Raw genomic sequence first — 11616 nt, 5'->3', positions numbered from 1 at the left:
GGTGCCCAGACCTGGTGACTGAACAGTGCGGCCACTCATTAACAGACTCAAGTCCTCAAGGTCTTGTCCTGCAGAGCTTTATTTGAGGGACCCACACAAAGGACATCCGCCTCACTTCCACAGCTTCTTGATGGACATGTTTTTCTCACTGTCCTTTTGCATGACCTGGAGAGACAGAGCGAACATTTAAGTTAGAGACTGGGTGAACACGTGCCCCATCCCCACTGCTCCAGAGCCACCATCAGCAAAGGCGGAAAGACGGAGGCCTGTACCTTGGCTACTGCCATCTCGAAGTCCTCCTGGGTGACGTGGACTCGCCGCTCCCGCAGTGCGTACATGCCGGCTTCAGTGCACACGCCCTGAGCAGGGAAAGGAAGACAGGCGCTGGGGCTGTGCCCTGGAACCTGGAGCTTCGTGCTGCTGCCCCCATTTCCTTGGGCCCTCCAATTACCTTCACTTCAGCCCCTGATGCTCCTGGCATGAGCTCAGCAATTTTTCTCAGGTTGATCCCCCGGGTCAGGTTCATTTTCCGAGAATGGATCTTCAAAATGTCCAGCCGGGCCTAGCGATGGGAGAGGAAAAGCCTGAGCCCGTGGCCTGCCCTCACGGCCGGAGCCACTGCCAGCGCTGCCCATCACAAACCTCCTCATTGGGGGGTGGGAATTCAATTTTTCTGTCAATGCGCCCTGGGCGGAGCAGCGCTGAGTCCAGGATGTCAATCCTGTTAGTGGCCATGATGACCTGAGTAGACAGAGCAGGTGGCGTCAGCTAAGCCCTTCCTGAGGCTGCAGCCTCACCCGGGGCCTTCCCGTGGCTCCTCCCACAGCCGACCCCACTGCACCTTGATGTTCTTGGTGGCCTCGAAGCCATCCAGCTGGTTGAGCAGCTCCAGCATCGTGCGCTGGACTTCACTGTCCCCTCCGGAGCCTCCCTCCAGCCGGGAGGAGCCGATGGAGTCGATTTCGTCCATGAAGATGATAGATGGAGCGTGTTCTCGGGCCATGACAAACAGTTCCCTCACCATTCTTGCCCCTGCACAGAGGCCAAGCTGGCGTTAAGCTGATGGGCCCCCCAGCCCCCGCCGCCTTATAGTTTTCTTGTTTCTGGCCACAGTTACCTTCCCCGATGAATTTCTGCACCAATTCAGACCCAGAGACACGAATGAAAGTACAGTCTGTATGATGAGCCACAGCCCGGGCCAACAGTGTCTTCCCAGTGCCTGGGGGTCCGTACAGCAGCACTCCCTAGAGAACAACAGGACTCAGGGCAAAAAGCTGGCCTCCATGTTTCATTCAATGAACATTTATCGAGTGTGTGCACTGTGCTAGATCCCGTATTAGATGCTAGAGATAAAAAAATGAATGTCAAGGCCCCTTCTGGAGCTTATAACCAAACCACTTGGGTGGCCTGGCAGCATCTCTCCCCCAGCCCCTCGGCATGGGGAGGGCCAGCGTAAGCAGGCTCCAGTCTATCCAGCCTGGGGCAGGAGATATACAGTAGTAGCACGGTCCTCCCATAGAAGCCCTGCTCACCTTGGGCTGCGCGATGCCCAGCGCTTCAAAGAGCTCAGGATGCTTAACGGGCAGCTCAATCACTTCTTTGATCTCCTTGATCTGCTTGTCCAGGCCACCAATCATCTCGTAAGTTGAATCTGGCACCTTCTCCACCATCATCAGTGACACCAGTGGGTCTACCTTGTTGGGCAGGATCTTGTGCAGAGTGTAGCTGTCATTTCTGAGGGCCACCCGGCAATTGGGTGTCACCTGGGTGAGGAGAGAGAGGTTCAGGAAGTGGTGTGGTGAGAGCTGACCCCCCACCTCCCACCTCCCCAGCTGCACTCACATCATTGATGTCGATGTTCTTATCTACGTCTACGACAAACTTGCCCTCAGGATGTACCTAGAGAAACAACGGGTCATGACCTTCCTCCCCCCTCCCCGACAGCCACCAAATCACCGACCTCGCCCAGGAAGACACATGAGTCTTACAGTAACGTGAGAACAGTGTCCTCACTACACACAAAGGTATGGGAATGCAGTGGGCAACGGGCTGGTCCCTGGGGTCATGTTGCCTTTACCTTAACCAACACTTTCTTCTTATCCATGGCCCGGACTACTTCCCCCACATAGGAGCCCTGTTCCTGCAGCAGCTGTAGCTCTTCCCGCAACAGGCGAACTAGATGCGAAACAGACACAATGGCCACCCAGATTCTTTGGTGTCCCCCACCTATGACTTGATTCAACATGCATGAACTAAGCACCGTTGTAAAGTTTTGAAGGGAAGGCCTCAAAAAAAAAAAGTCAAAGTTCAGGTCTTTAAGGAGATTACGATGGGGCTGAGGAGAGAGATGTGCATGTAAACAGAGCATCATCTTGGACTGGGAAAAGCAATAGGCACCAATGTAAAGACTCACTTCAAACTGCCCACACACAGCCTTCCCATCCTTCCCCCTCACCTTTTGCATTAAGCTCATTCCTCTGTGCCTGCAGCCTCCGGAGATTTTGGCTCTTATCATTCACAATCAGCTGTGGAGGACAAGAAGCAAAGGGTGGAAAACAGTAGGCAATTAAGATCTTGGCCGAAACCCTCATAGGCTGATATGAGCTAAACGAGGAAGGAGCACAAGGCACCTGCATTCTCCATTCAGATTCTCCAATATGATTCTAACGACCCTATCCTGTCCTCCAAGAGTCCCTCTGGAGTGTAGGACAACCACAGGAAAAAAAGGCTGCTTGTCTAATACTGGTCCAGGAATAACAAACCATAGTGGAGAAGAATTAACAGCTGGCTCACATAGTCAGTTTCTTGCAGACTGGTAACATGGTAGAGTGGGAAGACCTCTGAGTCAGAAGCCTAAGTTCTAGCCCCATTGCTGGCAATTAACAGTTGGGTAAAGCCAATGAAAGCTATGTTAAAGATCTAGATCTGTTACCAAACTGCAAGCATCACCTATCCTGCCTCTTTTCAGGACTAACGTGAGAAGCAAATGAAAGCACACGTAATGCATTTCAAAAATGACAAACCAGACTTCCTTGGTGGCGCAGTGGTTTAGAATCCGCCTGCCAATGCAGGGGACACAGGTTTGAGCCCTGCTCTGGGAGGATCCCACATGCCGCGGAGCAGCTAATCCTGTGCGCTACAACTACTGAGCCTGCACTCTAGGGCCTGCGAGCCACAACTACTGAAGCCCGTGCTCCACAACAAGAGAAGCCACCGCAATGAGAAGCCCGCGCACCGTAACGAAGAGTAGCCCCACTCGCCGCAAAGAGAGAGTCCGCGTGCAGCAACGAAGACCCAACACAGCCAAAAATAAAAATAAATAAATTTTAAAATATATATATATATCATAGTCTCTTCTAAAAAAAAAGTGACAAACCAAATATGATACCTACAAATGTACCTGGAGTTCAGAATTTTTCCTTGTGGCTCTCCTCCATCCAACTGACATTATTTTCCTTATTTCTGTGGTCCCTGCTCCCTGTTTAGGCTAGAGCACTGGGTTGTCCAGTTCCTTTTCATTCAGTCCTACGGAATCAGCATTGTCCAGACTCCTCAATTCTGTCTTCCCTCACTCTGCCCCAACCCTCCCTCTGATAAATCTCATCTTCTGATCCTATGTCTTCTCTTTTATAAGAAACCCTCTCATTCAGGCTTCTTCTAAGAAGAATGACTTTTGGCTAGGGGTACCTTTTACGTTAAAATTTGACTTATAAAGATGTTTAATGAACTGTGAATACTACCTTCAAAATGATGAGACTTGAGAGCAACAAGAGGCTGTTAACTTCATATACTTTATACCGTTGGCTTGTTACTTCTTCCACTGCGCCCCCAGTGGAATTATATGGATTTGCAGAAATCCGTTCCATCAATCCCTCATCCCCCTTCTAGCTCCCTCTGGACCTTTGGAGTCCGTTCTCACCTGGAGTTCTTCAATCTTGGACAGATAATACTGGCGGAGTCCACTGCCTGCCTTCCCCTCTTCCAGCTCCATCTGAAGACACAGTGTAATTAGTTACCAACAGGTTAAACATCCAAGGGATAAAGCTACTTCCAGCTTGGATTTCGGAGATTTAAGATTTGGGTTCTAAGCCCTCACTCCATCTCTTCGGAACCATTTCTCGTGACTAAACTAAAACAGAATGAGAACGGTGCCTACCTCTTAAGACTTCCAGAAGGATCAAGAGACGACACACCCGGGAACGCTACACAAACCCCAGGTGTTATTACTACAGGAGGAGCCAGCAGGAAGGACGTGTCCCCCGACTCCCTCGACTCGCGGAAGGATGGGTTCCCGCTCCCACCGCTCCTCTCACTTACTCGGCTTCCACCGGGTCTTCCACTCCCGGCCCTGCCTTGACCCGCCGGGGGAGGCGCTGACACAGCAGATCCGGTCCCAGGTAGGGCCCAGTCTAGACTGGCCCACCCACCCCCACTCCCCCCACCCTCTTGCCCCGACCGGCTGCCCACCTCGGATCACACCTGTTTCGCATCCAGCCCCAGTCCCCGCCCGACCACCGCCGCCATACCTGCTCTGGTCCGTCAAGCGCCATCTTCCCTCTTCCGCGGCCGGCATCAGAGCCGCCTTGGCGCGCAGGCGCAGAAGCAGGGGCTTGGGGACCGAAAAACCAAGGCAGAGAACAGTTCCGGGTCAATGGGCGGGGTGTGAGGACAGACGGTAACTTAAACAGGGGCCATGAGGGGAGGGGAGGCGGTACGTGAGATCAGGAGCTTTGAAAAGGGTTAGCAGAACTCCTAAATATTACTCTCCAGAAATTCGGTTTTGGTTAAAGTAACCATTTCTCCTGGTGCCAGCTTCCAACTTATAAAACCTGGGGACAGAAAATTTTTGTGGCCACGCTCAAAATGGCGGAAAACTTGGAGCCGGGGACGCGAGTGACGCAAGCGGAAGCGGAAATACGTTTGCTGCCCACACGTGCCGCTTCACGGGTGATAGAAATGGTGCTGGGTGGTGGTGAGTAGTGTGGACTGAGGCTCCGAGTGTGTGTGTGACGGCGAGTGGGAAACGAAGAGCGGAATCTAGTGCTCCGGGAAGAGACGTCCCAATTTCTGCTTTCTCTCCATATTGAGTAGCGCTCCCACCATGGGCAAAAAGGGCAAAGTCGGGAAGAGCCGGCGAGACAAGTTCTATCACTTGGCAAAGGAGACGGGTGAGTCAGGGTTCGCGCCGTCTGCGAGCGGGCGTGCCACCAGTCTTGGCCGGTTCGCCCCCTTTCCGAATATTGAGTTTTTCTTCCGTAGAAAGGGTGGTGGGTCGTAAGGCCGCAGAAATCCCGCTGGGAAAGCGCTTCACGGGTCTTACTTTGTCGCCGCCTCCAGGTTACCGTTCCCGCTCTGCTTTCAAGCTGATCCAGCTGAATCGCCGCTTTCAATTTCTGCAGAAAGCCCGAGCCTTGCTGGACCTGTGCGCTGCACCAGGTGGATGGTGTGTAACACCCGGCACCTGACGCTCCTTGTGGACGCGTTCTGGATTCCAGCCCTGGATGATTGCGAGTTGCATTTGGGGTGGGAGGGAAACAGTAATACCAACCTCAAATTTCTCTACTCCCCAGAACGTAAACTGCAGGGGGAAAGATTTGGACCGTGTACTTACGATATGATTGGCTGATACCGACCAGGGTTCTTGGTTTTCCCCAATCAATAGAAATGGACTAGAGGCCAGACAAGAAATTCAGGCAAGGTTTTCTTGGGGCCCCTGCTGCAGCAGGGAGGAGCGAAAACAAGTAGCAGGTTCCCTTGCTAGCCAGCTCCCCAAGGAGGGGGCTGGCTGGTTCCTTATATAGCGTGAAGGTGGGGGTGTGTCCGGGGGTCCGGCCTGAGGGGCGGCTTAGGTGGTTTGCCCACCCCTTTGGTGGAGCTGAGTGCTGGGGGGCATGTGCAGTGCCCTGCTGCCTACACCCTGTTTTTGCTCCCAACTCTTCAGAAGTGACAGTGGGGTGGTGTGTTTTTTGTGTGTGTCCATAATTTTTGTCTTCTTGTCCATAATTCACCCCAACTGGGTATGCATGCAATGTTTAGTCCCTTATAGTTCCTTTGTATTCTGTTGCTCGAGTTGTTTTGTCCAGGTGCAAGTATTGCAGCAAAGGGTCCGAGGTCCCAGCCTGTCTCGTTTCCACTGCACTTAGCAGGGACCCCTAACACCGGGGATGAGAGATCACATTGCTGAGGGAGGGGAAGGGACAGTCCAGGGTGTTTTAATCTTTACTTCTCTTTTATAGGCTGCAGGTAGCCACCAAATTTATGCCTGTATCCAGCCTTATTGTGGGTGAGTGACAGGTGGTGCTCCTGGATGTTCCAGGGGGTGGGAGTGTGAGACCCTGTGTTCTGCATTTCCTTTCTCCCTGCTTGAGACAACCTTTTGGAATACTCTGCCCTAATACCTTCTAGGAGTGGATCTGGTTCCAATCAAGCCTCTTCCCAATGTGGTGACACTCCAGGAGGACATCACAACAGAACGCTGTAGGCAGGTAATAGGAATCTCTCTTTTCCTGTTCCCTTTATATGTAGACATCCACATTCATTCCTCTTCCCACCCTGATCCCCTGAAGGCACGTTTTTCCTGTTAACCATGCCTTGAGCAGTGCCTGCATGTTGTTTATATAACAAGGCCCATAATATTGCGTGTCCGCCCAGCCTTTATTTATTCAGGAAAGAGGTCTTTGGAGTTGGAGGAAGTGCAGAGATTTCAGTGACATCCTTTCCAGCGAATTCACTAGTAGACTGTAAGGTCCATGAAAACAAACGTGTTATTTTTGCTATTGTTGTATCCCCTGTCCATAGCACAGGATTTGGCCGTGGTGGGCACTCAACAGCTGGCTGAATGAAGGGCTCCATTCGTAGCCATTTCTGTATTTCTGTTGCTGTGGTTTCTCTCCTCTGTAGGCCCTGAGGAAGGAGCTGAAAACCTGGAAAGTTGATGTTGTGCTCAATGACGGGGCCCCCAATGTCGGGGCTGGCTGGGTCCATGATGCTTACTCACAAGGTGCCTGGATCGGGGGGCATGGAGCTGAGGGTGGAGGTGGGCATGCCCTCTCAGGCTGCAGAGGTCCTCAGCTAACTGTCTCCCCCCCACAGCCCATTTGACACTGATGGCTCTGCGTTTGGCTTGTGATTTTCTGAGCCGTGGTGGCTGCTTCATCACAAAGGTTTTCCGTTCCCGTGACTATCAGCCCTTACTATGGATTTTCCAGCAGCTCTTCCGCCGTGTCCAGGCCACCAAGCCCCAAGCCTCTCGTCATGAATCTGCAGAGATCTTTGTCGTCTGCCAGGGTGGGCATAACTTCCCTTGTTCTCTTGATTTAGTCTCCCACCTACCAAAGCACGCTTTCTTATATATCCTATTACCTTAGGATTCCTGGCTCCTGACAAGGTCGACAGTAAATTCTTTGACCCCAAATTTGCCTTCAAGGAGGTTGAAGTTCAGGCCAAGACTGTTACTGAATTGGTGACTAAGAAGAAGCCAAAGGTGTGTTTGGCGAGTGGGGGCCACCGTCAGGTCCTGGGACTCGGATGGTTGGGCCTGGTCAATCCTACAGACACCCCAGAAGGGACTGCTCAACATTCATTATTTCCCTTCCTAAGGCTGAAGGCTATGCTGAGGGTGACCTCACACTCTATCACCGAACTTCAGTCACCGACTTCCTCCGAGCTGCCAACCCTGTTGACTTCCTTTCCAAAGCCAGTGAAGTGAGTCCCCAGACTCGAGGGGTACGAGGGAGCCCCAGAAACATGGCCTGAACACCTCCCCTGACTCTTTTCCCTCCTCCCGAACAGATCTCGCTAGACGATGAAGAGTTGGCACGGCATCCAACTACTACTGAGGACATCCGGGCGTGCTGTCAGGATATCAGGGTGCTGGGGCGTAAGGAGCTCAGGTTTGCACTGGGGGTGGGCATAGGTGCTGTGAGCCCCGAAGGCAGGGGACAGCCCTTGAAGGACGTGACGCTGGGTCTCTGGGAACAGGATGCTGCTGTGTTAGAGGTTTGGGGTGGGGGCCTGAACCTTAGGACTTCTGTGGCTCAAACTTGAAATTCGGGGTATGGGCCCAAAACGAGGAGGTGAGGACAAAAGGGAGACAGCAAGGTCAGGAATGGTATCTCTGGGGCAGGTCCCTACTGAACTGGAGAACGAAGCTTCGGCGGTATGTGGCCAAGAAACTGAAAGAACAAGCAAAGGCACTGGACATCAGGTGAGGAGGGAGCTAAACCAGGGCAATTGTTGACTGGGTGTTGAGGGGAAGCATCTGGGAAAATAACCGACTCCTGCAACTACTCTGTCAGCCTCAGCTCAGGGGAGGAAGAGGAAGGTGAAGAGGAGGAGTCCGCAGCTGGGATGGGGCCGCAGCCCTCGGAGGAGGAGGAGGAGCTGGACCGGACCCTGGCAGAGATGAAGGCCCAGGAGGTGGCGGAGTTAAAGAGGTGAGGGGAGCTGGGGAGGAGCTTGGGGAACCGCAAGGCAGAGTCCCTCGGTGGGTGAAGATGGGGAGAGAGGGTGAAGGCACGGATGGGGATCTTCAGAGCTGGGCAGCTTTAATTCCTCAAACCATACCCTCAGGAAGAAAAAGAAGCTGCTGCGTGAGCAGAGGAAGCAGCGGGAACGTGTGGAGCTGAAGATGGATCTTCCCGGGGTTTCCATCGCAGACGAGGGGGAGACTGGCATGTTCTCCCTGCGCACCATCCGGGGTCACCAGGTGAGGCGGGGTTTGGGGCCCACTGAGGGGACAGGAGGATCTGTTTGGGTATTTGGAGTTGGGGCGTCGGATGTCTTTTTGGTAAGTGTGCTGAAAGATCATGGCTCATGGTTGCTGTCTTCACCCGTAAATGACGTGATATGGGGAGATTGGGAAAAAAACAAGAGCCTTGTGTCTCAAAGGCCGGGAAAGAACACACCCCTAAAATAATGAAAGTAGGAAGATTTGTGAGTGTGGCGTAGATTTATCCTGTAGAACTAGAATATCAGAACCAAGAGGCCCTCGTTGCAGGAAGCTCAGGTTATAGGCGATGCAGCCAGGGTGCCTGGGTTACGAGCACGTGTGAGGGAGGGTCTCCCTCAAGAGGGGCACAGCGTTCTTCAGTTGACTGAGACCAAGTTAGCACCTTGCTGCACCCGGCTGCGGGATGGTGCTTTCTGCCGAATACCAGAGTCTGCTTTTCCTGGTAAAAGCAGCATCACAAACAATGAGCTTTCGTGGCTCTCGTGTGGGAAGGTAGTAACCAGCTCGTATTGTTGAGGGGGCAGTAGAGCACAGTGGTCCTGGAGCAGACTACCACTTACGTGCTCTCTGTCTCAGTTTCCTTATCTGTAAAAGAAAATGATAGACCTACCTACTAGCGTTTTTGGAAGGAATAAAAAAAAGATGGTGTAATTCCTGGTATGTGATTCAAGAAATAGCTATAGTTGCCACGAGGAAAACAGATCTTGGAGTTGACATTATTAGTGAAACAGTGCTTCCTGTTAGATGTATACGGCATGGGCTTCTTTATTCAGTGGAAACAAGAGTTGTAGATGTTATTCGCTGGTGATAAGGTGCCTTCTGAAAGTAATTTTTTAAAAAGCAGTGTTTTAGAACATTTTAAAATCCGACGCTAATTAGACCGTGGGGTACTTTTCCATAAACCTGTTTCTGCTACCACTGAAGAAGACACAGCTGAATGATATGGCCTAGAGTGGGATGTTTTAAATGGTTAATCCCATCACTTCCCTGTCTGTAAAAGAAGATATTATGTACTTGACACAGTGTGTTTTCTAGCGTTGCTGAGGATAAACTAAGGTGATGAATATGAAGGAAAAAAGCAGTATGTACCTTGTCAGTGCCCTTGATCTCTGTTTCTCTGTCAAACCTCAGTTGTTAGAGGAGGTAACACAGGGGGACATGAGTGCTGCAGACACGTTTTTGTCTGATCTGCCAAGAGATGACATCTACATATCAGATGTTGAGGAGGAGGATGATACATCTCTGGATAGTGACCTGGATCCAGAGGAGCTGGCAGGAGTCAGAGAACCTCAGAGTCTAAAGGACCAAAAGTGGTAAGGAGGGGGGAGGGGTGTGGGGAGGTGTCTGCAGGGCACCCTCAGCTCAAGTCCGAAGCAGAGCTGGTGGCAGGGCTTGCCAGTTGGAGTGTGGGCAGCAGCAAGCCCTCCAGGGCACTGACCATCCACCCACTTTCCTTGGGTGTACAGTGTACGGTTTGCTGAAGTGCAAGATGGTAAAGAGGAGGAGGAAGAAGAGAATCCATTGCTGGTACCATTGGAGGAAAAGGCACTACTGCAGGAAGAACAGGCCAGCCTGTGGTTCTCAAAGGTGAGCAGAGGCTGGTGGCCAAGACAGACAGGGACTGGCATTCCCTGGGCAAAGGGTGCCTGACGATTTCCCCATCACAGGATGGCTTCAGCGGGATTGGGGATGATGCCGACGAGGCCCTGGAGATCCGTCAGGCCCAGCTGTTGTACGAGAGCCGTCACAAGGGGCAGCAGCTGCCACCACCGCCTTCCGGTGTGAAGATGGAGAACAAACCTCCCCCGTGCCAGGATGAGGCCCCTGAGAGGGCAGAGGCTCCTTCAGGGACAGAGGCTGCCACTGGCCCTGGCGGGGAAGAGAGAGATGACAGTTCTGACAGTGACAGCAGTAGCAGTGAGGGTGAAGAGAGGTGAGTGGTTGCAGCTGATGGGAGAAGAGCTGAAGAGGAAGCAGTGATTGTAACCAGTACTCTGTAATTGGGAGTTTGCAGCTCTGACTGCAGATGGAGAACTTTAAATGCTGATGATTCTAACTTGAGTGGTCTGCAGTACAGCCTGGGTGGCAAGATTTCTGGAAGTTCCCCAAGCATTTTTAACTAAGAACCAGGGGTGAGGTGAGTAGGAGTGGGCCCGAGTGGTGTGGCTAACGGTGAGACATGCGTGCACGGTCCTCCTCCCTCCCACAGCTGGAAACCACGCGGCAGGAAGAAGCGAAGCCGTGGGCCTAAGTCAGATGATGATGATGTCGGGTTTGAGGTCGTGCCTATCAAGGACCCAGGCGAGAGCTCTGCACCTACTAGAATGGGAGGCAACATGGAGGGGTCAGTGTTGGGGACTGAGCTTTGACTTCCTTCCTTCTTCCCTCTCTAGTGAAACATCGGATACTGGACCCTGAAGGCCTTGCTCTAGGTGCTATTATTGCTTCTTCCAAAAAAGCCAAGAGGGACCTCATAGATGACTCCTTCAGCCGGTAGGGGGCAGAAGGTCCGAGAAGGGGTGGGGCGAGGAAGAGGGGAGGAATGATTTCTTTGAAAGCCTAGATTGGTGTCCTCTCCACCAAGGTACACATTTAATGAGGATGAGGGGGAGCTTCCAGACTGGTTTGTGCAGGAGGAAAAGCAGCACAGGATACGACAACTGCCTATTGATAAGAAAGAGGTGGAGCATTACCGGAAACGCTGGCGGGAAATCAATGCACGTCCCATCAAGAAAGTGGCTGAGGCCAAGGCCAGGAAGAAACGGAGGGTAAGCAGTGGGGCTGCCTGAGATTCTGGGTGGGTGGGGCAGGGGTAGGAAAAGAGGTCAACCTGACCGAGGTTCCCCCACCCCCCCCCACAGATGCTGAAGAAGCTGGAGCAAACC

The 11616-nt window shown here is 52.4% G+C and overlaps 2 protein-coding genes across 2 annotated transcripts; one reads left to right on the top strand and one right to left on the bottom strand.

The window, feature by feature from the left end:
- Positions 1-16: 16 nt before the first annotated feature.
- On the bottom strand, positions 17-4719 carry PSMC5 (proteasome 26S subunit, ATPase 5). The gene is made up of 12 exons (XM_079905200.1): positions 4527-4719; positions 3920-3991; positions 2456-2525; positions 2078-2175; positions 1843-1899; positions 1533-1763; positions 1118-1244; positions 842-1032; positions 643-741; positions 452-562; positions 273-359; positions 17-165 (listed from the first exon to the last, which is right to left on the bottom strand). The coding sequence occupies exons 1-12, from the start codon at positions 4548-4550 to the stop codon at positions 112-114; spliced, it is 1221 nt and encodes a 406-aa protein (XP_079761326.1). The 5' UTR covers positions 4551-4719; the 3' UTR covers positions 17-111.
- Positions 4720-4926: 207 nt separating this feature from the next.
- Positions 4927-11610, top strand: FTSJ3 (FtsJ RNA 2'-O-methyltransferase 3; the record flags this gene model as incomplete). The annotated part of the gene is made up of 19 exons (XM_079905194.1): positions 4927-5168; positions 5338-5443; positions 6237-6283; positions 6406-6485; positions 6901-7000; positions 7093-7287; positions 7368-7483; positions 7600-7704; positions 7792-7892; positions 8126-8206; positions 8298-8435; positions 8572-8707; positions 9863-10044; positions 10198-10318; positions 10399-10664; positions 10941-11032; positions 11125-11224; positions 11316-11499; positions 11593-11610. Coding segments are annotated over exons 1-19 (2235 nt in total), but the record flags the coding sequence as incomplete, so codon positions are not given.
- Between the last annotated feature and the right edge of the window lie 6 nt (positions 11611-11616).

The sequence above is a fragment of the Stenella coeruleoalba genome, assembly GCF_951394435.1.
Source record: "Stenella coeruleoalba genome assembly, chromosome: 19".
Taxonomy (NCBI): Eukaryota; Metazoa; Chordata; class Mammalia; order Artiodactyla; family Delphinidae; genus Stenella; species Stenella coeruleoalba.
Note: the sequence above shows the minus strand (reverse complement) of the source record. Positions and strands in the feature narration are given on the sequence as shown.